We start from the raw sequence: 27998 nt of genomic DNA, 5'->3' as shown, positions 1-27998 counted from the left end.
CGGCGCGTGACGCAGGCGCCGGGCGGGGCGAGAGCTGACGGCGCCGCCGAGGCCGTAAGCTCCAGGCTGACCCCGAGCTCAGGTCGCGCCGAGCGCTCCGCCCCGCGCCCAGATCTCGGCCCAGGCAAGGGACGGGTAGGGGGGCGACAGGTGCGGGAGGGGGCTTGGATGTTTGGCACTGGGGGGGGTCGTCGGGATGTTAACCGAGCCCGAGAACGCTGTCTTCGGCCGGCCGGGAAGCCGGCAGCCGCGGGAGGGGCGCCGGGGGGAGCCGCTTCCGGGCGGGGCGGGGCGCGGGGCGGGGCCAGTCTCTAGAGTCTGATAGCTCGGCGCGGACTGCTTCGCTTCCCGGCTTGGCCGTCCCGGAGTGTCCCCGGCGTCCGCGGCCACTCCGGCTTAACCTCGTGTGCAGCGCCCCGGCCAGGGGACAGTCTAGGAACTCTGGGCACCGTCACGCCCGCAGGGCCTGGGACGGGGGCCTAACTTCCCCAAGCCGCAGTATCCGTTTTCGGAAATGGGCTTAGTAACAGTGTCTCGAGTGGTTGTAGGGAGGGTCTATGGAGAAAAGGCCAGCGCGTGGCTCTGGGCCTGGTACGTGGGAAGCCCAATCGATGCGAGGTGGCTTCTTAGGGCTAATGTGGACGTTTCCACCCCCAAATGCCCCAGGATGACCTTCACCCCCTCCACCCTTCAGCATTCAGGCTTTGGGGATGGAGTCCAGTGATGACATGCGACCAGAGCGAAAGACCAGACTTTGGACGATAGGCCGAGGAGGTGTTTGTACCTAAGACGCCTCTAACTTGGAGCCCAGGGACTTTTATTTGGCCTAGACAATGCTTTTAGAAGTTGCCAACATTTAAAATTTGACAGATTTCATGTTTTTAAAAAATGTTTAAAATTCCTCCTGAAAAATGGGAAGACCTGGCCGCATGGAGTATTTTTCCATCATAGCATTTTGCACAAGCTACCAGTACCTTATTTATCTGGTTTTTTTTGTTGTTGTTGTTCTCTGATAATGGAAAAATACTTCTCCCTGGGCAGGTGCCAGAGTGTGTGTCCACCCTCATTTTTTTAAAGGGATGAAAGCTTTGAGAAGACTGTGAGCTGTGTGAAAATTAAAAAGGGGAAACCCACTAACATGGAGTCAGGAAATGAGGAAGAGGAACACTTGACAGTCAGTACAGTCCCAACATCAAGAGGCATACTTGGCATACCTGGCAGGAAGTGAGACTACTACTGCCAGCAGGAGGAAAAAATGATTTTCTCCTTGCCTGGCAACAGCTCAGCCAATGAGAGACTGTCACAACTCAACCAATGAACAGCCGTTATACTTCCAACTCCCCGTGTCTTCCAATGGGCTTTTTGTTTATAACAGCCCCACCCAACTTTCCCTTCTCCTCTGTAAAAGAGTCTCTTCTCCTTTGCTTAACAGGACTTGAAAGTGGTTCGCCATAGTTGCATATCCTGCCTTGCAGTTATTTGCTGCTCCCAAATAAACCTGTTTTGCTAGTAAACTAAGCGGCTTTTTTATTGTTTTAGGTTAACATTACACGGAGGTTTCACTGAGATCCAGAGAAGACCCCCAACAACTCCGAGGCTGGTGAGCAAACAGGTGCTGGTACCCACGGATCCCTCAGAACTCAACTGCTTTCTCAGCAACTTTGCAGTTTGAGGGTAAGTTTTTCTCCTGGATCTGAGCTGCGCTCTTTTTGCGTTTTGAAGCTCTCCAGGTTTTATTTGGGATCTCTTTGAAGGCTTCGTCCTTTTTTGTTAAGGCCTTGTTTGTCTGTGAGTACTTGGTTGGCACTTTGGCCTCACTCTTGTAATCACGCTGTTCCAGCTGGAACTGTGCTAGCTTTCAGTCCGACTACTTTTGGAACCAGGCTGTTCCTATTGAAACTGTGCTGGTATTTGGCTTGTGGGCTGTTTAAGAATGATTCTTTTGCTCTAGAGAAAAAACCCTGAAAAATGGGATCCCAGTTATCTAAATGTTTTGAGGGTGCCCCCCCCCCCTTTTCAGGGACCCTGGACAATTTTATGTTTAAAAACTGCTGTCTCTCCTTATATACATTTTTAACTAAATGGACCAACTGAAACACGTAATTTAGAACATCAGTGACCAGCATGGGGAACTTCTGAACTCCCCAAACTTCCTTTCTTAAAATTGTGTTAGCCATAGATCTGCAGTTGTCAAAACTGAATTGGACACCAATTTTGATTGGTATTTTAAGGCTTCCAAAACGTATCAGGAGTCTAAAATTGCCGCTTTGCAATATACAATTTTTAAAGTAACTGAGGCAAATAAAATATTAAAGAAAGACAAAATGGCTTCTGAGGTCTCTTTTTCCCCTACCCCGTCTTCTCTGTCTCTGGATGCTGGCAGTCGTCTTGTGCTCAAGCCCATCCCAGTCACCATCTTCCTTTCCTTCTGCACCTCCCCAGTCTAATTCTCTCGCTGAACTTCCCTTTTTCCCTACAGCTCTGCTGACTCTCCCTGCTCCCTCCTCTGAACCTATCAGAACCTGCTCCTTAAAGTTAATCTTCTGAGGATTGAAATAAACCCCAAATTACTTATGTTCCCTGGACTAAGCCAAATTGTGAGCCATAGTTCAAGAGTTTCCTAAAGTAACTGAGGACCCCCATAGGTTTGCTGAAGATTTTAATACTTGTTCAAACCTACCAGTCTGGTTTCTCAGATTTATATCAGTTAGTCCACGTGCTTGTTGGTGAGAGTCAAGCAAACACTGGATGAAACTAGCCCATGGGAACATTCTGGAGTGGATTTAGAAGAGCAATCCTCTAACGTTTGGCAAGAGGCTAGAACACTCATTGAAAACCTCCACTGAGCAATTACAGTAGCCTTTCCTAAGCCTGTTGATCAGAACAAAGGTCAGCCTTGCATACAAAAATCTGATGAACCTGTTCATGGCTATTCTAATCGACTTCAGGTTATTTTTAAAGAAAGCTCTGGTCTTCCTTCAGATGTTGAGTCCACTAGGGTAACTGTCACCTCCATGTTTATTAATGGGCTGAACCAGAATCTTTTTCTTTTATTTAAAAGAACCAGGATGGAATGGGAAACTGTGTCCACTCTAGATTCATTTGGCAAATCAGCTCACTTGGACCCTAGGTGAGTCACCAAAAAGAAAGACCACTAAAATTCTTAATCTTGAACTCTAGCAAATGAAGGTCCCTAAACAAAACCAAAAACCTTCTAATTTCTGCTATTGCAAAAAGCCAGAGCATCAGAAAAAAGACTGTTACAAATTCAAGCATTTCAGGAGTTTTCAGCCCTCTCAGCCTTTCCAATGTCCTCCTAATGCCCAATGACGGGGCTCTGAGGAACTACAGGGGCTCTTCCCAATCCTCCCTGTTAATCAGCTCGAAGAAACAACTCTCCAGATTGGGAAGGAATCTCTCTCTCTGCCCTTACTGACAGCAGAGCCGCACTCTTCGGTGCTCAGCCCCACTGCAGAGCCCTAATACAGTTCCGAGAGTGGGGATTTCTAATAATCCTCAGCAGGTTCCTGTCTCTGAACCTTCTCCCTTTTGTTTAGGCCCTTTGAGAGATACACACTTTCTCTCCTTAGCTCCTCTGCCTCCATTCATTTATTAGGCCTAGACTTCTTGGAAGAGTATTATGCCCAATTTCTTTCTCCCAAAAGGGGGAAATAATTCTAGAATTTGACAGTAGCCATCACAATAGCCAACCAGGTAAATTAAAAGACCCTTCGACATCTTTTTTTTTTTTTTTTTTTTTTTTTTTTTTTTAAATTATTTATTTATTTATTTATTTATTTATGGCTGTGTTGGGTCTTCGTTTCTGTGCGAGGGCTTTCTCTAGTTGTGGCAAGCGGGGGCCACTCTTCATCGCGGTGCGCGGGCCTCTCACTGTCGCGGCCTCTCTTGTGGAGCACAAACTCCAGACGCACAGGCTCAGTAGTTGTGGCTCACGGGCCTAGTCGCTCCGCAGCATGTGGGATCTTCCCAGACCAGGGCTCGAACCCATGGTCCCCTGCATTGGCAGGCAGGTTCTCAACAACTGCGCCACCAGGGAAGCCCTCGACATCTTTTATTTGTTGTTTCCGGCACTGCTGGGGCTGATTCTTGAAACACTGATCATTTGTCCCTATTGAATCAGCTACCAACCTCCTTACAGGCAAAAATCTCCAACTGATATTGGCAAAATTCACAGTGTACCTCCCATTAAGATTCAAATCGATCCCTCTAAACTCTCTTCAGAAGTAATCAATACCCTATAAGTAAAGAAGCCCTTCATATAGAAAACCCATGATGGAAGATTTCAAGGCTCAGGGCCTCATTATCCCTTGCATTAGTCCCTGTAATACACCTGTTATACCTGTGAGAAAACCCAAGGGCTGAGGATGGAGGTTTATCCAGGACCGCTGAGCAATAAACATTGTTATTTCTCAACACGCAGTTGTTCCTAACCACTGCATGCTACTGACATCCATTCCCACTTGAAGCAAGTTTTTCACTGTGACTGATCTATGCAGTGTATTTTTCAACTTATTCTAGTTGATAAGGCTAGCCAATATCTTTTTGCCTTCACCTGGGACGGACGACGATAGACTCATATAGTAGTGACCCAGGGTTTCACAGAAAGTCCTTCTTACTTTTCACAAATCTTGAAAGCTGATCTGGATGATGTAAAGTTTTCTGCAGGTTCTACTTTGTTACATTATATAGATGATTTGCGCCTATGCTGTCCTTCTCAAACCTCCTCACAGGAAGACAGCATCCACCCGCGAAAATTTCTGGCCTTAAAGGGACATAAAGTCTCCAAAGAAAAATGGCACTTTGCTCAAACTCAGGTTCAGTATTTAGAGCACATGATTTCAGAACAGGGACTACTGGATCTAGATAGACTCCATGACATCCTGAACTGCCCAGAATCAAAAACTAAGCTCCTAAGGTTTTCTTGGGCTATCTGGCTACTGTTGAAATTGGATCCCAATTTTCTCTCTTCTGACTCAGCCCCTACATGCCTTATTGAAAACCAGCAAATCTGACCCCATTAATTGGGGAGATCAAGATGACACAGCTTTTGAAGACTTAAAGAAAAGCTTAATGAGACTACCTGCCCTTGGGCATCCTAATTACCAGCTTCCCTTTTCCCTCTTTGTATGTGAGAAGGCACGGAATGTCCTCGGAGCCCAAAAACAGGGGGACCATCAACGACCTGTAGGGCATTGTAGCCAACAGCTGGACCCTGTGGCACAGGTATATCCCCCTTGCTTCAAAGCCATTCCTGCTACTGCCCTTCTGGTTAAGGCCACCAAAGAGACAATCATGGGATCCCCTTTAACCATCTTTGTATCCCATGTAGTGGAAGCCCTCCTAAATTCTCATCCACTCAACATTTTTCAGTCAGTTGCCTCACCTCTTATGAAATCCTTTTGCTAACTGTTCCTCACATAGCTCTTTCACATTGTACTAACCTCAACCCTGCTACTTTTCTCCCCTCCTTCACTGACGAAACCCCTCACCACTGCCTGACCCTTACTGGTCACCCTTTGACTCCGTGTAATAATTTAGAGGAGACTCCTCTAACCAATGCAGATTTTTCATGGTTTACTGATGGTTCTTATTTAAAGGGAGAAAGTGGTAAATATTGTGCTGAGTATGCCATTGCAACTCCTTTTGATATTGTTGAAGCAACGCCTTTACCTATGGCTTAATTACGCAACAGGCTGAATTATATGCCCTCACTGAGGTTTGTACTTTAGCTAAGGGCAAAACTACAAACATTTATACGGATAGTCAGTATTCCTTTGGAGCAACCCATGACTTTGGAATAACATGGAAACAAGGTTTCCCTACCTCTAATGGAGAAAAGATTAAAAATGGCTCTTATATCCAAAATCAATTAGACGCTATACTCTTGCCAGCTGCCTTGACTATTATTAAGATCCCTGGGCATTCCAAGCTTGAGTCCCTATAGGATGAAAGAAACCAACTTGCTGATATTTCTGCCCAAAATGCTGCTCTCGAAGGAACCCATGACCAAACCTCCGGTATGATCCAAAAGGATGCCCCCCAAGATAACAATCTAGAAATGCCCAATGCCCCAGAAAAGGAAAAACAGTACTGGGGATCTAGGAACTGCTGGTTCAGTAGAAAGAGAAAACTCTGGTTTGGGCCAAATAACAAACTGGTCCTACCAGAAATTCTGATTCCCACACCTCACCACTGTACGTGCATTGAACTCTTGGTCCAGTGACAAAATGATAGCATTCATGAATGAATGTTGGTGGGGAAATATTAATAAGGCCACAAAAAGTACCTACCTTCTTGTCCCACCTGTCCAAAATACAATCCAGGGAAACCTGTTTGCACTCCTCCCAGACACTTTGAATTGCCTAATGGGCCATTCAAAGTTTGGTAGATATAGAGGGGAAAGGGGGGGGAGGGATAAATCAGTAGATTGTGATTGACATATACACACTACTCTGTATAAAATAGATAACTAATAAGGACCTATTGTATAGCACAGGGAACTCCACTCAATACTCTGTAATGACCTGTATGGGAAAGAATCTAAAAAAGAGTGGATATACATATATGTATAATTGATTCACTTTGCTGCACACCTGATACTAACACAACATTGTAAATCAACTATATTCCAATTAAAAAAAAAGTTTGGTAGATGGATTTCACATAGCTGTCCCCATCTCATCGATATAAATATATTTTATTACATGGTCTGTATGTTTTCTCATTGGATTGAAGCCCTCCCTTGCAGACAGGCCACTGCTTCTTCTGTGGCTACAATTTTGATAGAAAAGATTATCCCTACCTGGGGAACCCCTCTTGAACTTCACAGTGATCAAGGAACCCATTTTACTGGTCAGGTGCTTCGACGAGTTTGTGCTCTTTAACTGGTTTTACAACATTTTCACTGTACTTACTATCCTCAATCCTCAGAGTTAGTGGAACCTACTGATGGCACTATTAAGACCTAGTGGGCAAAATTCATAGAGACCCTCCCCCCAAAAAGCATTGCCATTGGTTCTTCTAAATCTCAGATGCACCCCTTTCAGAACTCAAACTCTCACCCTTTGAGGTAGTCACAGGACACCCAATGTTCCTTGCCCTACCCACTTTTGACCCACAGCTGATGAAAGGAGATATATTTCAATATTGTAAAGGCCTAATTGCTTCTATTAAAAATAACAGTGCTTGGTAGAGCAGTCTTCTTCATAGTGCGCTCTTGGGAGATGAAGACCTTAAGCATCACACCTTTCAACCTGGAGATTTCATGTACTGGAAAAGAAACCTCGAGAAGGACTCTCTTCAACCTCACTGGAAAGGCCCCATCAGGTACTGCTAACCTACCCTTGTGCCTCCAAACTTCAGAGAACAGACTCTTGGATTCATGTGACACATCTAAGAAAGCACCAGACCCTAACTGGACCTGCACACCATCTGGTGACCTGAAGGTAAAGATTTCCTGGATTTGAAGCAGATGACATCTGATGAGACAGCTTGCCCAAGATGTCTAGACAAGGCCTGTTAGAAGATTTAGAATTCACAGAAGTGTCTTTCTTTCATCTGGACTATAAAACTGACTCTGGATTCTTATCCAAATTCAGTTTCTTGAATTTTCAGCCTACAGTCTGTATCATTGATAAAACATCTGATTCCAAACAGTTTCTTTTGAGGTAACAATACTGTTTAATTACTTCATGTTTATTCCTACACTGTGTAATTCCAAAATTCTTTTTTTTTTTAATTTCATTTTTTTTTATACAGGAGGTTCTTATTAGTTATCTATTTTATACATATTAGTTTATATATGTCAATCCCAATCTCCCAATTCATCCCACCACCACAACCACCACCCCCTGCTTTCCCCCCTTGGTGTCCATACGTTTGTTCTCTACATCTGTGTCACTATCTCTGCCTTGCAAACCGGTTCATCTGTACTATTTTTCTAGATTCCACATATGTGTGTTAATATACGATATTTGTTTGTCTCTTTCTGACTTACTTCACTGTGTATGAGTCTCTAGGTCCATCCACGTCTCTACAAATGACCCAATTTCGTTCCTTTTTATGGCTGAGTAATATTGCATTGTATATATGTACCACATCTTCTTTACAAAATTCTTGTTTAATTCCTTCAGTTTTGAGTGTGCCCTTGCTGTATTCACTATTCTAAGATACAGACTTTTGGATGGGAAATTCCTGAGAGATCTCCCTCCTACCCCTCCTTGTTACTCAAATGTGACCACAGTAGGTTTCCAATCTGTGCACTTTCCCTCTGACGTGGGACAGGACACCCAGAAAAGATCCTTCCTGGCATCAAGGGACAAAAGGCCACTGAATGCTGATTAAAAAAACAGACAGGGGCTTCCCTGGTGGCGCAGTGGTTGAGAATCTGCCTGCCAATGCAGGGGACACGGGTTCGAGCCCTGGTCTGGGAAGATCCCACATGCCATGGAGCACCTAGGCCCGTGAGCCACAACTACTGAGCCTGCGCGTCTGGAGCCTGTGCTCCGCAACAAGAGAGGCCGCAATAGTGAGAGGTCCGCGCACCGCGATGAAGAGTGGCCCCCGCTTACCGCAACTAGAGAAAACCCTTGCACAGAAACGAAGACCCAACACAGCCAAAAATTAATTAATTAATTAATTAATTTAAAAAAAAACAGACAAAAACCCTGACTCTTTATCAGTGATGCTTTTGGAAAAAGATCTTGATCAAAAGGGGGAAATGTAAAAATTAATGAAGGGAAACCTCACTAAAATGGAGTTGGGAGGCCAGAAGGGGGAGTACTTGACAGCCAATACAGGAAGAATCAACACAGATCTTCTGGCAGGAAGTAACACTACTAGTGCCAGCAGGAGGAAGAAAGATTTTCTCCTTTCCTGGCAACAGCTTAGCTAATGGTAGACTGTCACAACTCAGCCATTGAAAAGTCACTATATTTGGAACTCCCAGTTTCCTCCAGAGACTTTTTGTTTATAACAGTCCCTCCCAACTTCCCCGTCTCTTCTATAAAAGAATTCCCTCTGCTTTGCTTAACGGGACTTGCAAGTGGTTCACCAGTTGCATGTCCCAAATTGCAATTCTTTGCTGCTCCCAAATAAATCTGTTTTGCTGGTAAAATATCTGGCTGTTTTATCGTTTTAAGTTAACAACTGCTTCTTTGGCCAAGTCGCAATGAAAAATGAAAAGTCTCCCCAGTGTCCCTACATGTCCCAGGAGAATATTCCCTTCCCCACCCATAAGCAGATAAGGCCCATCTACTCCAGCCATCTTGAGTGACAGTGGCTACAGGCCCACTCCCACCCACCTGAGAGAATCCCCTTAGCTGGTTAACCAGGATCCCCCCCAGGCAAGATTCAGGCCAAGGTGGTGGCACTGTAATTTTCCCAAAACCCTGTGCAGTTCGGATGTAGAGGGAGGAATGTGTTCTTGGGGGCCGGTACCTCTGCAACTACTGGAGAGTCGTTTTGCTCTAAGGCCAAGAGTGTGGTTAATGACGCCGTGGAGCACTTCTCAGCCAGCCCCGTGCTAAATGCTTTACTTGTACTAACTCGGTCCTCCCAGCCCTTCTGAGGTCGGGACAGTTACCACCTTTTTTGGGGGGGACTACCTTCCCAGCTAGTCACTCCAGGCCAGGATTCAAACCCAAGCAATCTTGCTTCTTCACCTTCAACGTGCTTTTCCGTTTCTGGGCATTTCAGAGTGGCCTGATGCCCAACCCAGAACTGTTGGGTGGGGGGAGCCTCCTCATTGGGATGTTTTATCACAGCTAAAGTGGGCAATTTGGGGAGAGAAAGTTTGTTTCTCAGCCCATCACTTAAGTTGTGAGCTAGTCTGTGGAAGTAATAAAGATTTTACGTTCTTTTTTTTTTTATATACATAATTCTTTCCCTCACACCTTTTTTTATTATTATATTTTTATTTTTGGCTGCATTGGGTCTTTGTTGCTGTGTGTGGACTTTCTCTAGTTGCAGCGAGCGGGGGCTACTTTTCCTTGTGGTGTGTGGGCTTCTCATTGCGGTGGCTTCTCTTGTTGTGGATATAGGGCTGTAGGCGTGCAGGCTTCAGTAGTTGTGGCGCGCAGGCTCAGTGGTTGCGGCGCACGGGCTTAGTTGCCCCACGGCACGTGGGATCTTCCTGGACCAGGGATCAAACCCGTGTCCCCCGGATTGTCAGGCGGATTCTTAACCACTTTGCCACCGGGGAGTCCCAAGATTTTATGTTCTAACGAATTCATAGTATTAAAATAACATCACTGAAAGCCTTTTCAGAGCTTACAGACAACAGAATGGCCTTGGCAAAATCTTACGGTTCTCCAGGCCCACCAACTGAAAATTAAGCAATTAATTTTTTAATGGAGGGTGGGGCCTCTTAAAAAATTAGTCCCTGAAGACTTTATCAATATTTTTATTGCACTCTTTCAAATGTGCATAACATGTGGCCACTCTGTATTTTGAGGGTCTACCATATACTGGAAAGGGGCTCCAATGTTCCCTGGCCCAGGTCCCTGGGGATCTAAGCGGTCCACCTCCTTGGTCAGAGCTCATGACCACTGTTGCTCCCCACAGGCCTGTGCGTGCATCTCACCCCACCACGGCCATGGCCCTGGTCAGCATCAACCAGCTGCCCGAGAGCATCCTGCTGGAGGTGTTCACGCACCTGCCCGCCCGCCAGCTGCTGCTGAACTGCCGCCCTGTCTGCAGCCTCTGGCGCGACCTCATCGACCTTGTGTCCCTCTGGAAGCGCAAATGCCTGCATGAGGGCTACGCCACTGAGGACTGGGACCAGTCCGTGGCTGACTGGAAGGTCTTCTACTTTCTGTGCAGCCTCCGCAGGAACCTCCTGCGCAACCCGTGTGCCGAAGGTGGGCCGGGCCCTGCTGCTGGGCTGGTTCAGTCCCTTTCCTGAACCTCAGGGCCTTTGTACTTGCTGTTCCCACACTACCTGGAATGTTCTCTCATCACCACCACCGCCCCCCCAACACCTGTCATGCTCCCTTGGTCCCTCTCCTCATTCTCCAGGTCTCAGTTCAGAGATGTGCCCTGATCCCCCATCTGAAAACAGTGCTCCCCACGTCTGTCACATCGCCCCATTTCCTTCCTTCATAGCACTGGTCATAACCTATAATAACTGAATGTTTTTTTTTCTCTGCCACAAATTTCAAGTTCCTGGGGCCTGACAGATCTTGCCACCCTGCACCCTGTGTCCACATAGCATGTGCTCAGGAAACGTTTGTTGAATGAATAAACACACTGCAGACCCCCTCCCCTTTAGTTCAGTCTCTGCTGCCTAACGTTGAGGGAGGGCTTCCTGTGTGCCAGGCACTAGTCTGAGGTCTTAGAAATGTCCTTATCCTCCCGTCACCCCATGATACAGAGGAAGAAAATGAGGAATTTGAGAGGTAGCTACGATCACATGGTTTGAGGCTCCTATTTTGCTTATGTTCTCTTATATATTTGCCAGTCTTTTTTTTTTTCTTCATTTAGCATCTTCATTTAGTACTGGGCATCGTGCTTCCTGTTTGGGTATAGCAGCAGTTGATTAAGAGGCATAGTTTGTTCACTTAGAATCCCTTCCTCTCTTTATCCTCGTGAAGATTCCGAGAGTTAGCCAAATAAGAAGGGTTTGGCTCCATTTTATAGATGGGGAGCATGAGGTCCCCAAGATGAGTGTCTTGCTCAAAGATCTAGAACTGCCCAGCTTCTGGGGTCCAGTCCTGACTGCTGAAGGCCCTTAGGCCCCTTAGAGGCCCCATAGACAGTGCCCCAGACACTTGGTCTCCTGGCCTGCCCCAAATTCTGCTCAGAAGCTGCCCAGCCGGGCCGGGCCACCAGCTCAGCTCACACAGCCTTGCAGAGCTGGCCACCCAGCCTTGCTCAGCTCTCCCCCTGGGCCTGCCCTGGGCACTGGCCCGCTCTGGATTTCTGAATTCCTCTTCTGGTTCTCTACTGGGGGGCTCCCGGGGCACCTGGGGAATAGATGTGGGCTCCTAGTAGAGGGAGCAAAGGAATAATTTGGAAAAGCTCTCCTGATGATTGTTCTGGAAAGCCTGGGTAGAGAACCACTGTTCCCTGAGGTCCTCTCAGCTCAGTCTGAAGGGGGAGATGGGAGGGACAGCCTTACGCCTACAAACCTGCCAAGGCAACCTGGTGGGGACCCTTCCACTGATACGGGGTAACTACACACCACCAACCCAGAGGATGCCCAGCCCCCCAGTCCTCCCTCCTGCCCTGGGCAGAGGGGGTCCGAGTGGGCACAGTAGGCTCCCACGACCCACCAGCAAACCCCCTCAGATCTCAGTTACATAGTTAACCTCCTGGACGTCGACGTCAGGGGAATGCCAGTCGTCTAGTAAGTGGTCTGAGTTGGGACAAACACATTAGCCATTAAGAACAGAATTTACCCACAGGCCCTTCATAATTTAATGGTTCGAGAACTGAAACTTGGGTATTTCCAGAGCCCCTGGGCAACGTGGAAGTGAGGAAAGGTTCATTTAGAATTTCTGGTCGTACTCCTTTTTTCTTTTTTTCCAGCTTCACGTTAGGAGTTGAGCCGCTCAGGGACAAAGGGGGAGGCAGAGGGCCCAGATCAGAATTGATGTGGTGGGCACAGGTGGGAACGTGGGGAGGGGGGCTTTGTAGGGCGGCTCCAAGGTGCCGTGGGGTGCATGCCTTGAGATCTGAGCCTTACCGCTCCCTCCCAGGACCAGGTGGAGAGGGCCAGGCTGAACATTCACCCAGAGGGTCTTACTGCAGCTTCTGTTTTTCCTAGAGGGTATGAGATCCTGGAAAATCGACTCCAACGGAGGGGACCAGTGGAAGGTGGAGAGCCTCCCCGGGGCGCATGGCACAGACTTCCCTGACCCCAAAGTCAAGAAGTACTTTGCCACGTCCTATGAGTAAGACGAACTGAACTGAGAAGCTGTGTGGAGGGAAGAGGGACCGGACAACCTTTTGCCAAATCCCAGGCCTAAGTGAGGGCCTGTGTGTGAAGCTCCAGAAAGGGGGTTCCAAAGCCAGCTCAGCATCTACTGCTTCCTGGAGCAGGAGGCAACTCAGTGGCTGGGTTAATAGGCAGTGGGGGAGGCGAGCAGTTTGAGGAGGCTGGGAGCCCGTTAGGTGGTTGGGGTAAGTCAGGGGTGGTACAGGTTGTCCCCAGTCTAGGGGCCTGAGTTCACGGAGGTGCCCTCCTTGGGTGCCCGGGACACTGGGCCTAGGGACTGGGATGAACGCCACCCAGGCACGAGTGGGTCAAACTCCCTGCACGTTCCCCGCGGGCCTGCAAGGAGGCAGGAGCCAGAGTCTGCGCCGGCAGTGGCCGTCCTGCAGCCCCTGAACCACCTCCCCGGGTCCGGGCCACGCCTGGGAACGCACACCTCCCCTTCTGCTCCGCAGGATGTGTCTCAAGTCCCAGCTGATAGACCTCAAAGCCGAGGGCTACTGGGAGGAGCTACTGGACAAGTTCCGGCCGGACATCGAGGTTAAGGACTGGTGAGTGGGGCCCACGCCCGAGTCCCACACTCTGCATCCCTCCCTCCGCTCTTCCTGAGAACCCCTCTAGGGAGTGCCCACTGAGCCCAGCGGAGCCCGGGGGCAAGGGCTGCCCCCTTCCCTACCGACAGGCCCAACACTTATTCAACACTGCCCCCCGCCCCAACCCTGCATCAGCAGATGTTAACCCCAGTTTACAGACGGGGAGACTGAGGCCTACAGATGAGTTGTCACTAACAGGCGCTGGAGCGAGAGACACCAGGACCCAGCCTCCCTGGACCTCGCAGATACTCACACGCCTGTCTGCCTCCCCTGCCCCTTTCACTGTTCATCCCACGACTCTATCCCAAGCTCCTACTCTGTGCCCAGAACTTTGTCTGGCCTGGCCCAGGGCAGAAGCAGGACCCTAGTGCCAGTCAGGCCCCAGGGCCACTACTCTGAGGGTGGGGGGTTGGGGCTTGAGAGGTGTGCAGGGCTGCAGTAGGGCTGACCAGAGGGTGCACCCTGTGCAGCCCCCATCACACAGGCCACCCCTCCCGAACCTCCATTGTAATGTACAGGCGGCGTCACAGATCCGACAGCCCCGGACTTTATCTCTGTAGAGAGCCTTTTGCTTTTTATGGTGACATCTTCACTGGAACACCCAGAAGGGTTGCCCCTTTTCTCAGATGGGATTATTGAGGCCCAGCACAGATAGACTGCTTACCCCAGGGGCACAGTGGGGCACAGGGAGCACTGAAGCCAGCTGGGCCTCATGGGCAGAGCAGGGAAATGAAACTCGGGGCTCCAATGTGTGAGCCTGCTACCTGCCCGCCTCCAGAGGTGGTGGCCTCCAGGGCCACCTCTGTATTGGGGTGCACAGTCCCAAGCCCTCCGCTCCCCCAGGTTCGCCGCCAGAGCAGACTGTGGCTGCACCTACCACATCCGAGTACAGCTGGCCTCGGCCGACTACCTCGTCCTGGCCTCCTTCGAGCCCACGCCCATGACCGTCCACCAGTGGAACGATGCCAGGTGGACAGAGGTGAGGCCTCACCTGCTTGCCCCTCGCCATCCACTTCTCCCAAGGCCAGGATGGCAGGAAGTACGGGGCAACCCCAGGGCCCAGCATGCACCAGTCCTCTGTCTGGAGCGCCTGCCTTCTGGCCGGGAGGCTCTCCCCTGCAGGACCTGACTCCAGCCGTCCCCTCTCCAGCTCAGTGGTCGTCCTGTCTCGTCCCCTCTTCAGTCCTGGTGGTCACTTCCTTTCCCCTCCGCCCCCCCCAGGTCTCCCACACCTTCTCGGATTACCCTCCAGGTGTCCGCCACATCCTCTTCCAGCACGGGGGCAAGGACACCCAGTTCTGGGCAGGCTGGTATGGTCCCCGCGTCACCAACAGCAGCATCGTCGTCAGCCACAGGATGACCAGGAACCCGGCCCCCTCCGTGGCTCAGCCCTAGACCATGCAGGGGCCAGAGGAGGTGACCCACCTGCCCTCCCCCCTCCACCTCCACAGGCCCTCCTGACAGTCTGTCCCCTGGCAGCCATTCATCCGTCCTCTGGGCCAGCCGAGTGCCAAAGGTCCCCTCCAGGCAAGGCATGAGCCTGTAGGGGGCAGCGAGGCCCCCTGCCCCAGTTCCAACCTGGGGCAAACCCACCAGTCTGTGAACTTACTGTCACGTAGCTCTGACATTTTGTTGTAATGTTTTCAGTAAAACCAGCCTGGGGTCGGGTCTAGGGGTCGGGGTACAAGGTCCTCGGCGCTTTGGGAGAGAAGCAGCCTCCCTCCCCTCCAGGTAGTGACAGCCCAGCTCAGCCCTGGGGGCTCTTTATTGAAACAACTCACAGCACGGTATTTGAGGCAGCGTTGGCCAGCGAATCCCAGGAGGCTGAGAAACTGAGGTCCCAGCACCCTTCCCTGCCCTCCTGGGGAGGCTTCCTCCATGAAGGCAACCAGGCCTGAGCAGCCCCGGGCTGGAGGGTGGGTGGTCCATACACAGAGGCAATAAGAGCACTTGGAATCAGGGGGGCCCTGCAGCACTTCCCTAGGCTGGGCCCCCACAGTCCGACAGTTGTGGCATCCACGGTGGGCAGGCACACCCTCAGCTGCTTTTATGAGCTCGCTCTTCCACGTAGAGCTGCATCTAATGGACAGGAACGAACACCATGGTCAGGTGGACAGCCAGGGCAGCTACTCTGGAGAACCCATGGGGTCTCTGACAAGGGTGGGCTATGTGGCCCCAGCCAGGGGTTAAGGGAAAGAGGGAGTTGGGAGCCTAAAGCCAGGCACGCCCTGGTCATCTCCCCCGAGCCTTGATCCACAAGCCGCCTGACAGGCCTCAGCACACCCTAAATAAAGCACACTCGGGCCCCAAGCAGCTTACCTTTAAGATGTCTGATGTCATGGTTTTCAGGGGTATCAGTCGGGGGTCGTGCATGTGGACGTCCTGCTCATCTGCCAGGATCCAGGGGAAGTCCTAGGGAGGGGACAAGGGAAGGGTGGCAGGGGGCTGGTCCATGGCGAGCCCTCACTTTGCTACCCTCTCCCTTTCCAGAGCTGGCATCCTCAGACTTCGGGGAGCATCAGAATCACCAGGGAATCGCTGGCCGTGCAGATTCCCAGGTTCCCCCACCGGAGAGAGGCTGAGTCTGTAGATCTGAGCTGGGCCGGGAGCCCCAGTGATTTAACAAGCCCCAAACACCAGTTCTGAAACTGGATCAAGGATCCCCTCCCTTGAGAACCCCCAGTGAGCTGGTGGCTCTCCCTGCTCTCAGCGCCAGGTGCCCAGGTGGGGCGATGACAAGCGGGTGGCCACAGAGCTAGCGCACAGTGAGAGCCTACCGATGCCAGGCGCTGCCGTAAGACGTGTAATGAATGCCCTGCCATAGGCAACGCCCTCGCTCTCATGGAACTCTGGTTTTCAGAGCCTCCCAGCGGTCTCCCTGCCCACCCTCCCACACCAGTCTCATCTCACCTTGATGACCTGGATCTTCTCCATGTTGCGAGTGGCAGCTTCTCTCGTGTGCACTAAGACTGTGAAGGTACAGCCTAAAGAGGCCAGAGTTTGGTCAAGCCGGGGCCACCCCATGGCTGCCGCGTGGCACAGCCTCTTCCCACCTCCCTAGCTGGCTCAGCAGCCCCGCAAAGCAGAGTGTAAACCCAGTGCTCAGACAAGTCACAGTCAACAGGGAGACTAAAGCCCAGGTGGAGTCCATCAGGGAAGCTTCCTGGAGGAGGTGGGCTTTCAGAAGGGTTCTAAAAGGCAGGGAGGAAGAGAGGAGGCTTGGTGCAGCCAAGTAGGGACCTGAGGACACAGACCAACACAGGTAGCCATGGAAAAGCCCAGGGAAGAGGGGGTGGGAGTGAGCACACCTGGCGGGTTGTGGTCCAGGACGGCATCACATACACTGATCTTCAGGATGAAGGCTCGGAGCAGCTGCTCCACGTGAGATAGCAGGGAGTCTGAGCTGGGAAGCAGAGAAGAGGAGGGTCTCCCAGCACATGGGTGTCCCCCTCCCACCAGCAGGCAAGCAAGCCCGGAAGCAGCCCTGGAGGTGCAGTGTCCCCCTAGTGCTTCTGAGTGTATTGACTTCTGAGGCCCTGGCTGTCTGTCTCTACACAGTTGACATCATCTGGGGAGTTTAAAACCAAAGCCGAGTCCCATCCCAGGCTAATTAAAGTCAGAATGCGGGGGAGAAGGGGCACAGGGAACCCCAGTAGGTGGTTCTAATGTGCAGCCCAGTCTGAGAACCGGGACACCAAGCCGGGAAGGGACAGGGCTTGCCCGAGGCCACATAGCAAGTGGGGACAGATTCTAGTGCCCTGACCTCACCACACGAAGCTGGCAGCTGACCAGCCCAACACACCCATCCAAGGTCAACTTCTAGTTGACTAGGGACTGGATGGATGCTTGACTGGGAAGTCAGGAAACTGGGTCTGTGTCCTGGCTCTGGGTGACCAGGTCAAGATCATCTCTCGGGACCCTGGTTTCTCCATCTATAAAATGAGGTTGGGGGCTTCCCTGGTGGCGCAGTGGTTGAGAATCTGCCTGCCAATGCAGGGGACACGGGTTTGAGCCCTGGTCTGGGAAGATCCCACATGCCGCGGAGTAACTAGGCCCGTGAGCCACAGTTACTGAGCCTGCGCGTCTGGAGCCTGTGCTCCGCGACAAGAGAGGCCGCGACAGTGAGAGGCCCGCGCACCGCAATGAAGAGTGGCCCCCACTTGCCGCAACTAGAGAAAGCCCTCGCACAGAAACGAAGACCCAACACAGCCAAAAATAAATTAATTAATTTAAAAAATTTTTTTTAAATAAAATAAAATGAAATGAGGTTGGGACTAGCCATTCACCAACGCTGTGATTTTCCAAGTGTGATACTGGAGGGTCTCCGTGTAACCTGTGTGATGTCCACAGAGACCACTGGGCGGCCGGCTGTGACTCAGACACTAACAGGCCTCGTTAGGTCAGCACACCTTGCCATGTCTCCTCTCAGGCCTTTAGCAAGGCATTCAGGGGCTGCCTTAAAGGGGTGAGGGTGGCGGTATTACTAGGGACCTCACACCAGCGAGCATGTGGATGGGGAGCGAGGCAGCGCACCTGATGGACAGCAGCGGAGGCTGGGTGATTTCAAAGACGAATTTCTCCACTGGGCGGTGCTCTTTGTCCAAGATGACTACCACCACTTTCTCCACATCATTCTGCAAGGACAGGAACCCCCTATTCCAGAACTGGACACCTGCCTCCCCCTTACCCCATCCCCCAGCCCCTGCCCCCTGCTCCTTGCCCAGGGAAGAATGGGAAAGGCACACTCACAGCCCTGCTCAGCTTCTAGGCCCAGAGTCCCTGAGAGCCCAGAAAGAGGTTTGAGAAGTTGAAGTAGGCACCCCCAGACATGAGTGGTACCCGCGGAGAGGAGAGGATGCCTGGGCCCCTCGGGTACCAGGGTGTCACAGGGAGCAGAACAAGGTAGAATAAGGAAGCCCTGAGGGGCCAAGCTCAGACAGAACTTGGGGGCAGAGGGGGAGAAAAGAACAGGTGAGAAGGACCCAAAACCCTCTGGGCAGGCCCCAGTCAGCCAACTCCACTAACCAGGGCTCCCTGGCCCAGCACGCCCTGAACGTGCCCAGATGCCCTGGGGCCTGTCCCTGGGCAGGGGTGGTCTCCAGAGTGCAGGGAACAGGCTTCTGGATGTTAAGAGTCATGGGGACCCGGCATGGTCCCAGCATCACCCCATCCTGGAGCATGGAGGAGCACTGGGGGTGGGGTGGGCTAGGGGCCTGGTGCCCTCACCTTCTCCAGAAGCGGCTTGACGCAGTGCAACGTGTCCTGGATATACTGGTTCAGCTCCGGGTGACAGGACATCTGCACACAACCCCATGATGGCTGGTGAGGCTGCAGCACTGATGGGGGAACCATCGGAGACCCCCTCCAGCAGCCCAAGGGCCTGTCTGCCTTCGGAGAGAGGCGCAGCAGTTCCCTAGGGCTCCCCACCCAAGAGACAGACTTCCCATCACGAGGCTAAGAACTGAATTATCCACAGAGGGAGAGAAGTTAGAAGATCCTAAGAATTCAGTCTCAACATTAGCATTTAATGTAGCATTAGGAGTTCCTAATGCGGGGTCACTGAGCTCCTCCAGAGTCTGAGAAGTCTTTAAATTGTGAGTGTTTGAGCATACAGGCATTTTTCCAGAGACGGGATCCAGAAATTTAATCCATTTTCGAGCATTAAGAATCTGGAACGGACTTCCCTGGTGGCGCAGTGGTTAAGAATCCGCCTGCCAATGCAGGGGAGAGCCCTGATCTGGGAAGATCCCACATGCCGCGGAGCAACTAAGCCTGTGCGCCCCAACTACTGAGCCTGCGCTCTAGAGCCCGCAAGCCACAACTACTGAATCCCGCGCGCCTTCAGAGCCGGTGCTCCATAACAAGGGAAGCCACCGCAATGAGAAGCCTGCGCACCGCAACGAAGAGCAGCCCCCGCTCGCCGCAACTAGAGAAAGCCCATGCGCAGCAGCGAAGACCCAATGCAGCCATAAATAAATAAATAAATAAATAAATAAATTTATTTTAAAAAATCTGGAACTAAGGAGTTGTGTGGCCTCAGGCTTAACTTCTCTGTGCTTTAGTTACTTCATCTGTGGAAGATCTCATTTTTAAAAAGTGAGGATTAAGTGAGATAAGTACCTAGTACATGGTGGGTGCTCAGTAAGTGCTGATTCTTTTTTTCCTTTTCCTTGTATATCTTTTTGTTTGTTAGTTTTTTTGGGTTTTTTTCCCCCTTGTATATCTTTAAGCTTCCACCACCTTCCAGTATTCGGTCATTTATTCTAATATTTACTGAGTGCTTTCTAAGGGACAGGCACTTCTAGAGGCTGGGGATAGAGTAGCATATATTTACTGCTTTGTCTGCCTTTTAACCTAAAGCAACCCGTTACAATTAGGGTAAATGAGGGGAGAGGGAAGGTGCCTGAGGTTTATAGGAATCCCCTCCCCAAACCAACTATTCACCAGCTTCAGGAGACCTTTAAAATAGAAAGATGGGGGGCTGGGGGGCTCTAACCGGAGGACCTGGTCCCTAACTTCTAGCAAGGGGAACTCCCAGTTCAGAGGGGGCAGAAGGAAACGCCACTGCGGTGAGGGGTGGGAGGTTGTCGGGCTATCAGCAGCTGCCGGGAACTAGAAGGCAAGGCCAGGCCGCTGGGGACTGAGAGGGCTGAGCCTGAAGAAGGAAGAAAGTTAAAAATCTCCTCTCTACCCACTCTGTGATACGCGGGTGACCCAGTGCACCCAGTCTGGATGTGGGGCTCACCTGGACAGGCACGTTGTACTTCTTACGCTTCTGGAAGATGCCCACCGGGTAAACCTCACGCACGTAGAGGATCAGGTGCACCGCCACCTCCAGGAACTCGCAGAGCACGTCGGCCACCACTGCGAGGGGGCAGAACCCGGTGCGCTCGGGGAAGTCCGCCAGCGCAGGCCCTCCCTCGCCCCCCGCCAGGGTCCGCAGGTCCAGCCTCTCTACCTTGACCAAAGTTGAGGTCCTGTCGCGTGAGCGTGGTCATCCTTCCCGATACCTAGGGGGTGGGGCAGGAGCGGGAGCTAGTTCCTAAGGCCCCTACAGCCGCAGGGCCCGCCCACCTCCACTGCCCCTCCCCTCCGTCTGGGGGGAATCTGGGCAGGACCGCCCCTCCCTTCACACAGAACCGGAGCATCTGGGAAGGACCCCCCACGCTGGCGTCAGAGCTCGGAGGCATCAGCTGCGCCGCGATCAGACTCTGTGCACTGGCCGCCTCGCCCTGCAGTCTCCTGGGAGTAGATAAGGCCAGAGTTGTGCCCGCATAAAGGGCACCGCGGCAGAGGGAACAGCTGGATGCGCAGCCGGTAGCGTGAAGCCGGAGATGCGGAAAGCGAAACTAGGCTGGAATAAGACTTCACCGCCTACCAGCCTGGATTCTTCCCCTGAGGGAATCCCGCCCTTCTCCTCTTCCCCGGTACCGGCTCCGGCCTCGATTCCGGACTCGGGGCCAGGCCCCCGCGAGGGAAACCACCGACCGATCACTCGCGCCTCGCGCTCAACCAGAGGCCCAGGCGCCGCTCCATGACGTCCGAGGCGATCCGGCGGGTCCTAGCGCCGACTTCCAGCCACGCCCACCCCCCGCGCAGCCAACCACGGGTGCAGGAGGGAGAGAAGGCCAGAGGGGCGGGGCTTGGGAGGGGCGGGGCCCTGCCTGGGCGCCGGTGTGATCCCAGGGCCGATACTGCACCACGCCTCTTCCTTTCAATTTTAGGTGGGCGCGAAAAAAGACAACTTTGGTCTCCACATCGGATCGCAACGTATTTCCCCCCCACCGTGCATTTCTCTCGCTTTAGGAGGGGCGGGAAGAGGGAGCGTACGTGTTGCTGGTGAGAGCCAGCTGGAGGTCACAGCTGGGCACTATGGACAGCGACATCTACCGCTAGCTCCGCAGTCACCATCCCCGGAACCTCAGCTGCCCAACCGAAAGCGAATCCGCCGGCTCCGGGGCGGGGACAGGGGAGGGCCGGCGAGCACCGGGGACGTCCCCGTCCCCACCCCCACCCGGAGCCTAAATGCAGCCAGTCTTTACCTCCCAAGAAGGTAAAACTTCCCGGGCCGTGCATCATAACAATAGCTGACATTTATAGAGGTCCAGCCATGTGCCAGGGACTGGGCTAAGTGTGTTCGTGGATCAGCTCACTAAATCCTCAAAACAATTCCACGCGACAGTTGCCATGATTATCCCCGTTTTACATATGAGCCAAGTGACGTTCAGAGGGGTGAAGTAACCTGCCCGAGTTACCCAGCTATTGGGGGAGGCGGTGGGCATAGTTGTCTTCTGCCACTACACTTTGTAGCTCGGAAGTCCCCCAGAGGCATGGACTCTGGAAGGGCTGAGAGGACCCTGGGAAATAATAATATTAATATTAAAATAATTACTAACATGCATTGAGCACTTATTATGTTTCAAGCACTGATTTCTTTAATTCTCTCATTAACCCTAGGAGCTAAGCCTTCATTTTACAATCCCACTTTATAGATGGTAAAACAGGCTCAGAGATGTTCCCTAATTTGCCAAAATCACACAGTTGGAATACAAACCCAGTTCTGACTTCTACTCTAACTCCAGGGCTTCACCTTATTTTCAGCCCCTTTATTTTACAGATGGAAAAACTAAGGTCAGAGAAGTGGCTGAGGAGTTATGGCAACAAATCAGGGCCAGAAGTCCGGGGATCTTGTCTCTGACCTCCAGGGACACAAAAGCTTGTTAGGAGTCATGCCCATCTGCTGGTACACAGATATAGCTAGGAATGTTTACCGTTTACTGCTTAGTATTGGAGACCTGCACCCCCTTCACCCCAGATGCTTTCAAACCTGCATTTACACACTTCTGATGGGGTGGGGGCAGGGGAGAGAATAACTAACCTAGCCCATTAAGCCAAGAATGCCAGCAGAGCATTTCTCAAAAGCAGTCCTAGGAAATCTGCATCAGGATCCCCAGGGAGCCCATTAAACAGCTGGAACCTGGGCTTCCCGGACCTACCAGATCAGTTGGGGTGCACAGCAGGGCACTAGCCCTTTAACAAGCTCCCAGGGGCCCTGATGCCCAAGAAAGTGTGGGAATTGCAACCACAGTGGTTTGGGCTTTTCCAGGGAAAGTCTGCATTTCATAAAATTGCAATGCTTAACCCAATGGAATGGATGATTTATTTCAGAAATGGATGCACCTGGCAGCACCTTGTGGGCACAGCAATCCTTTCCAAGACCTGGGGACCCTGCCCATGTCATATAGAAGAGGACCATTTCCATATGGAAAGAGCTGAGCAGCTCACTTGCTTGTAGACAGGTGTCCCCTGGCCCCCTGAGATTTAATCACTGAGGATGCTTTGGAAACTGGGGAGATTTGAGGGTCCCTCTTTGCCCGTCCCTGGAGCCCGCTCAAGCAGCATTTTCACTGGTAACAGAAAGTGGCAGTCTTAAGGGGGCAATTCCTTGTAAAGGGTCCCTTAGGATTGGGGTCTAGGGTGGAGAAACTCAGAGCCCAGCTACTCCTGTGGGGTGGCCTCCGAGGCACAGTGTGAGTGACCTGGGGGCTCATGCCAGGCATTCCTTCATGGGTCCTAAGCCCCAGACACCCCCCCCACCCCGCCCTGAGACGATACAGTGCAAGCCACCCAGAGGTCTCCTGCCATACAGAGCTAAAGAACTTCAGAGAAACCTTGGTGGACATACACCCCAAAACTCTCATTTTTCCAGTGAGAACACTGAGGTCCCAACAGCTTTGTTTGACATTGGGGTACCCACCCTGTCAACTGTAACCTGGATAAAAATGCCTAAGTTTGGGGCTTTGGATTCGGAGCCAGTCATAAACAGAGGAAGGGGGGCTAGGAGACAGATGAGGAGGGATCAAACTGATCGACCTCAGCCCCCAAAAGGCCTCGATCTCATTTGTGAAATGAACAGGCTGGACAGATGTTCCCTAAACCTCTGATGGCCTCGGGTTCCATGGGGGCCAAGAAGCTGGGGATGGGGCAGGGGTAGGGGGCCGAATCAGCATGGGGCCATGGGGGAGCTCTGTGAAAAGTCAGCTGTTACTTCCATCCATTCGGCATCTGGTTTTTCATATCTTAATCGCATCAGCATGGTGGATGGTCACGGGACCCAGATTACATCATGGGGTTAATTTATTACATTTTTGAATACCCACTTGCTGGGAGACTGTTTTTCAAAGGTATTTGCATATTTTTCACCATAACGACAATGTGTAGGAGGGCATCTGGGAGGGAAGGATGGATGTTTAGGAGGAGAGAGAGCTTATTTGCCAACTGAAGCAGGTTCCTGAGGGTCTGCAATGGGAACGGAGAGCAAAGCACTCCCTAGAGACATTTAAATTGAAACTAAGAGCAGGTGAGATGCAAGAAAGTTTTGCAAAGACTGCATGGGTGAAGGAAGATTCCTGGGGTTCACTGAACAGCACACAATGAGTGAATGGGGTGTAATAACAAGCAATGAAGTGTCCAGACCCCTAAGATGCTTCCAGAGTCCCTCCCATTCTCACCATCCCGATCACAGGACATATTATCCATCCCATCCCTGCCTAAGGTTCCCAGGACACCAAACACAGGGAGGTGGGAGGAGCCACAGAGTCAGCACGTATAGCCTGGTGACAATCCCACTGATACCACGATATTCAGGAACCCAGCCAGCTGGGATGCCCCCTGAGCAGAGGCCCAGCCTCATTCATTCTCTTAGTCCAGCACCTCACCAGTGCCTGGCCAAATCCAGGTTCTGAATGAATGTGTGTCCAATGAGCGAATGAAAGAATGAAGGAATGAAATGATGGTGGGCAGTGTCTCATTGCCACTTGCCTGACATGAATCCTAATTTAGTCTGGATGAGGAGCAAAGACCTCTGATTTCAGTGCTTGGGCTCTAGGTGGTGGTGTGCAAAGAACAGCTGCTTTCACAAATGAAGCAAGAGCTGCGGAATGCTCACTACGTGCCCCTCACACCCACTGGACTGCTGCTTCTCTCCCCACCACTGCCCCTTAACCAGTTGTGAGGCCTTCCCTTTCCGATTCTCAGTTTCCTCATCTGTAAAATGGGATCATGGTAGCACCAATTCCATAGAGTTGAGTAAGAAGTAAGTGAGATAATGTTTGTGAAAATATAAAGTGCACAATGCCTGGCACATAAATGCCTAATTACTGGCTGTTATGACAATGATATTAAGATTGACACACACACTTGCTAGCTTTGGCAGCACATATACAAAAATTGGAATGATACAGAGATTAGTGTGGCCCCTGTGCAAGGATGACACGCAAATTTGTGAAGCGTTCCACGTTTTTCTAAAAAAAGAGTGGATATATGTGTATGTATAATTGATTCACCTTGCTGTACACCTGAAACTAACACAACATTGTAAATCAACTATACTCCAATAAAAATGCTAAAAAAAGATTGACACACACACTATCTAAGCCCCTAGAGCAAACACTCTGAACCAGCCATCATGCCTTTCAAAACCCCATCCAAAACATCCGTAGCTGTGCCCCTCTTGCCATTTCCATTTCCCAAGGCAGCAGGCAGCCCCCAAGATGCCCTTAAGGTGGGCATGCATCCTCATGGCCCGAGATGCCTAAAGACAAGTGGCTGCGGCTGAAGATAGCTCCTCTCTCCGCTCATCTAGTCTTCTGGTGTGAGGCCTGACCTGCCCAGCTGCCCCAGATCCTGGGGTCCACTGCTGATCTCAGACCCAGGTCAGAGCCCTGACCTTAGGCCAGTAACACTGGGCAGCTTCCAATAGTTCAACCAGGGCAAAGCCCCCATGCCATTCCCTCCCTGAAGTTCTGCTGACTCCACAGTGTCACTGACACCTTGTTGGTCAGGGGGACCTTACAGGTCATCTCTTCTTAAACTTTGAACTTTTATCCACAGAAATGCACAGAGACACTAAATGTTTTCCACAGTTTTAGGGGTTGCCGGGACCTCTGAAGTCATCCTCAACCACAGGGTAAGAACCCTTGATCCAACTCAACTGCCACTTTTTAAAAATAACTGCTTTATTGAGATATAATTCACAAACCATAAAGTTCATCCTTTTAAAGCATGCAATTCAGTGGTTTTTAATAGAGTCACAAAGTTGTGCGTCAATCACCACTATCTAATTCCAGAACATTTCCATCACCCCAGAAAGAAAAACCCGCGCATACATTGGCAGCCACTTCCCCAATCTCGCCTTCTGCCACCCCTGGCAACCAACCACTAGTCTACTTTCTGTCTCTATGGACTTGCCTATTCTGAACATTTCATGTAAATCATACAATATGTGGCCTTTTACGTCTGGTTTGTTTCACGTAGCATACTGTTTTCAAGGTTCACCAAAATTGCGGCATGTACTGGTACTTCATTCTTTTTGTGGCTAAATAATATTCTGCTGTATGAATATACCACATTTTGTTTATCCACTCATCAGGTGATGGATATTTGAGTTGTTTCCACTGTGGCCATTCAAACATGGGGAAACTGAGACCCAAAGTCACCATAACCTAGATGGGATAGGAGTCCAGACCTCTCCTAACATCCACCTTTTCCTGCAGCATCGCTCTGGGAGGACCCAGAGAACAGAGTCCCAGCATGGCAAAAGATCGCCCCACTGGCGAATAGCCATCGCAACAGCATTTGAACCAGAGGATCCAATAACCTGCTTCTGGTTCAGTAAATGCTGGGCCACAGCTTCATCCTTGACAGAGAGAATCATACCCACCGTCCCCCTCCCAGGCCCAAGCCACCGTCACCTCTTCTCTGCCACTGTTCCTAGCTGGTCTCCCTGCTTTCGTCCTTGCCAAATGCAGTCTATTCTCAACTTTGGGAATCAGAGTGAATTTGTTAAAACCTAAAAGTCAGATCATGTCTCTGCTCTGCTCGCAACCCAATCCATCCTGGTGCCTGCCCATCAGGCTGATAATATTACAATAACAATAGCAGATAATTTTTCTAGAGCATATCCTGTGGGGTCAGGACCTTAGGAACATTATCTCCTTACACAGGCCACTGCACTTAATCCTTGAACCCTGAGAGTTACGGATAACGGTGAGCTCAGAGAGGTTAGGCCCCTTGCCCAAGCATATGGGGAATGAATGACAGCAGAAGAGGAGCCCAGGCATCTAACCTGACTACAGAGCGGAGCTCTTAAAACTCTGAGGCATAATTTGCCACACTGGAGAAAGAAGAAAACAGTCGAAATGGAAGCCGCTGGGCCAGCTCTGGGCTCCAGGCAAGACTGCTGCTTCCCGCGAACGCGATCCCGCCCCACCGCTCTTTGATCTTTGCAGCGCCTGCGGCCCCCCTGACACCGCGGTGAGTTATGGGGGCCGCGAGACCCATAACACAGAATTCCGGGACTCCCAGGGTCGGCAGGACGCGGCACCCTGCTCGGTGATGGATGAGCCACCCCTAGCGCTGGCTTTGTCCTGCCTGGGCCGGGTTGGGGAGCATCAGACCTACTTTGGACGGGGCGTGGCTAGAGGCGGACCGCGCGTGTGTGTGTGTGTGTGTGTGTGTGTGTGTGTGTGTGTGTGTGTTGGGTAGGGGTATTGTCTTTTTCCCTTCCCTCCCAGGGTGTGTGAGTGGGGAGGGGACACTAGCGCAGCCGTCAGTGCTCCCAAGTCTCACCTGGTAGCGCTTTGAAGACCCCCCTGGACCCCCAAGTCGAAGAGCGACCCCTCCCAGAACCTCGCCCCCCACTCTGCGCACTTTCGGAGGCTACTGAGGCCCCGCGGTGGCCCGTTCCTCCTCCCTCGCACAGGGCATTTCTTCCGTCCCATTTGACAGCCTAGGCGGAATAATCCTTTTGGGGAACCGCCGGCCTCTGCGCTGCCAGACGCGGCCTCAGCTGAGCGCTCAGCTCCGATCCATTGTTGGGGTCCGCCAGGGACCTCCTGCCGCGGCCCTTTGTCGCCCGCTCCCTGCCGGGCCGCTCCAGATGCGCCACCGCTGCCCGCGCCCCGCCCGTCCCACGCGCCCCGGGCCGCGCCGAGGCGGCTCTTCCGCACCGGGAGGAGTGGGCCCGCCTCTCCCGGTGCCTGCACGGCCGCCCGGCTGCGCCCGCCTTTGTCTACCTTCTTTGTCTGCCCCGCGCCTTCGCGGCGGCGGCGGCTAGGCCTCTGGGGAGGGGGCCCGGAACGCCGAGCGCAGCTGGCGAGGGCGCGCCGGCTGGGAGCGCGCGGGGCCCGGCCCGGGGCTGCCCCTCGGCTGGGGGCAGTGGAGCCCGCTCGCCGCCGCCCCTCCCCCGTCCCCTCCGCGTGCTCCCGCCCCCTCCCCTCACGCCCGCCCCCTCCCCCTTCCCTCCAGCCCAGCTCAGCCTCGGCACATCCTCCTGCCGCCCGCGCACCTCTCCGCGCGGTCCCGGCTTCGCGGCTCGGCCTTCCGCCGCGCTCGGCTCCCGCAGGCGCTCGGCCCCGCGCCCCTCGGCCCCTGCCCCGCCGGTTGGACAG

The 27998-nt window shown here is 52.0% G+C and overlaps 3 protein-coding genes across 18 annotated transcripts in view; 2 read left to right on the top strand and 1 right to left on the bottom strand.

Moving 5' to 3' along the window:
- Positions 1-11: 11 nt before the first annotated feature.
- On the top strand, positions 12-16440 carry LOC309624259 (F-box only protein 6). Of its 10 annotated transcripts, XM_082382183.1 has the most exons (8): positions 12-124; positions 1540-1674; positions 7204-7466; positions 10585-10880; positions 12788-12914; positions 13411-13506; positions 14392-14527; positions 14770-15873. In XM_082382183.1, the coding sequence occupies exons 4-8, from the start codon at positions 10616-10618 to the stop codon at positions 14941-14943; spliced, it is 798 nt and encodes a 265-aa protein (XP_082238309.1). In that variant the 5' UTR covers positions 12-124; positions 1540-1674; positions 7204-7466; positions 10585-10615; the 3' UTR covers positions 14944-15873. The 10 variants fall into 10 exon arrangements, 9 of the variants coding, with proteins under 9 accessions (XP_082238309.1, XP_082238310.1, XP_082238307.1 ...); XM_082382184.1 differs by lacking the exon at positions 7204-7466 and having other exon boundaries at positions 1540-1600; XM_082382181.1 differs by lacking the exon at positions 7204-7466 and having other exon boundaries at positions 13-124.
- MAD2L2 (mitotic arrest deficient 2 like 2) lies at positions 15296-27957 on the bottom strand. 6 transcript variants are annotated; one of them, XM_082382448.1, is made up of 10 exons: positions 20920-21896; positions 20684-20790; positions 20507-20558; positions 20294-20412; positions 18775-18846; positions 18082-18182; positions 16857-16951; positions 16459-16532; positions 15868-15960; positions 15296-15627 (listed from the first exon to the last, which is right to left on the bottom strand). In XM_082382448.1, the coding sequence occupies exons 3-10, from the start codon at positions 20544-20546 to the stop codon at positions 15586-15588; spliced, it is 636 nt and encodes a 211-aa protein (XP_082238574.1). In that variant the 5' UTR covers positions 20547-20558; positions 20684-20790; positions 20920-21896; the 3' UTR covers positions 15296-15585. The 6 variants fall into 6 exon arrangements, with proteins under 6 accessions (XP_082238574.1, XP_082238573.1, XP_082238577.1 ...); XM_082382447.1 differs by having other exon boundaries at positions 20689-20790; XM_082382451.1 differs by lacking the exons at positions 20684-20790; positions 20920-21896 and adding an exon at positions 27896-27957.
- DRAXIN (dorsal inhibitory axon guidance protein) overlaps positions 27866-27998 on the top strand; it is a 29205-nt gene continuing 29072 nt past the window's right edge. For both annotated transcript variants that reach the window (XM_082382115.1, XM_082382114.1), the window contains exon 1: positions 27866-27998. The gene's annotated coding sequence lies outside the window, so the exon portion shown is untranslated.

This window comes from Balaenoptera borealis (genome assembly GCF_965194805.1).
Source record: "Balaenoptera borealis genome assembly, chromosome: 1".
NCBI classification, from domain to species: domain Eukaryota; kingdom Metazoa; phylum Chordata; class Mammalia; order Artiodactyla; family Balaenopteridae; genus Balaenoptera; species Balaenoptera borealis.
The sequence above is the reverse complement of the archived record's forward strand: the minus strand, read 5'-3'. Positions and strand labels throughout refer to the sequence as shown.

Excerpts from the sequence above, each read along its gene's own strand:
- LOC309624259 (XM_082382178.1), top strand. The coding sequence starts at position 7,522 with ATGTCTAGACAAGGCCTGTTAGAAGATTTAGAATTCACAGAAGTGTCT. Across the intron at positions 7,689-10,584 it reads TCCAAACAGTTTCTTTTGAG|GCCTGTGCGTGCATCTCACC; the intron begins GTAACAATACTG and ends TGCTCCCCACAG. Across the intron at positions 12,915-13,410 it reads TACTTTGCCACGTCCTATGA|GATGTGTCTCAAGTCCCAGC; the intron begins GTAAGACGAACT and ends TCTGCTCCGCAG.
- MAD2L2 (XM_082382451.1), bottom strand. The coding sequence starts at position 20,546 with ATGACCACGCTCACGCGACAGGACCTCAACTTTGGTCAAG. Across the intron at positions 18,847-20,293 it reads AGTACAACGTGCCTGTCCAG|ATGTCCTGTCACCCGGAGCT; the intron begins GTGAGCCCCACA and ends GGTTGTGTGCAG. Across the intron at positions 15,961-16,458 it reads AGAAGATCCAGGTCATCAAG|GACTTCCCCTGGATCCTGGC; the intron begins GTGAGATGAGAC and ends TCCCCTCCCTAG.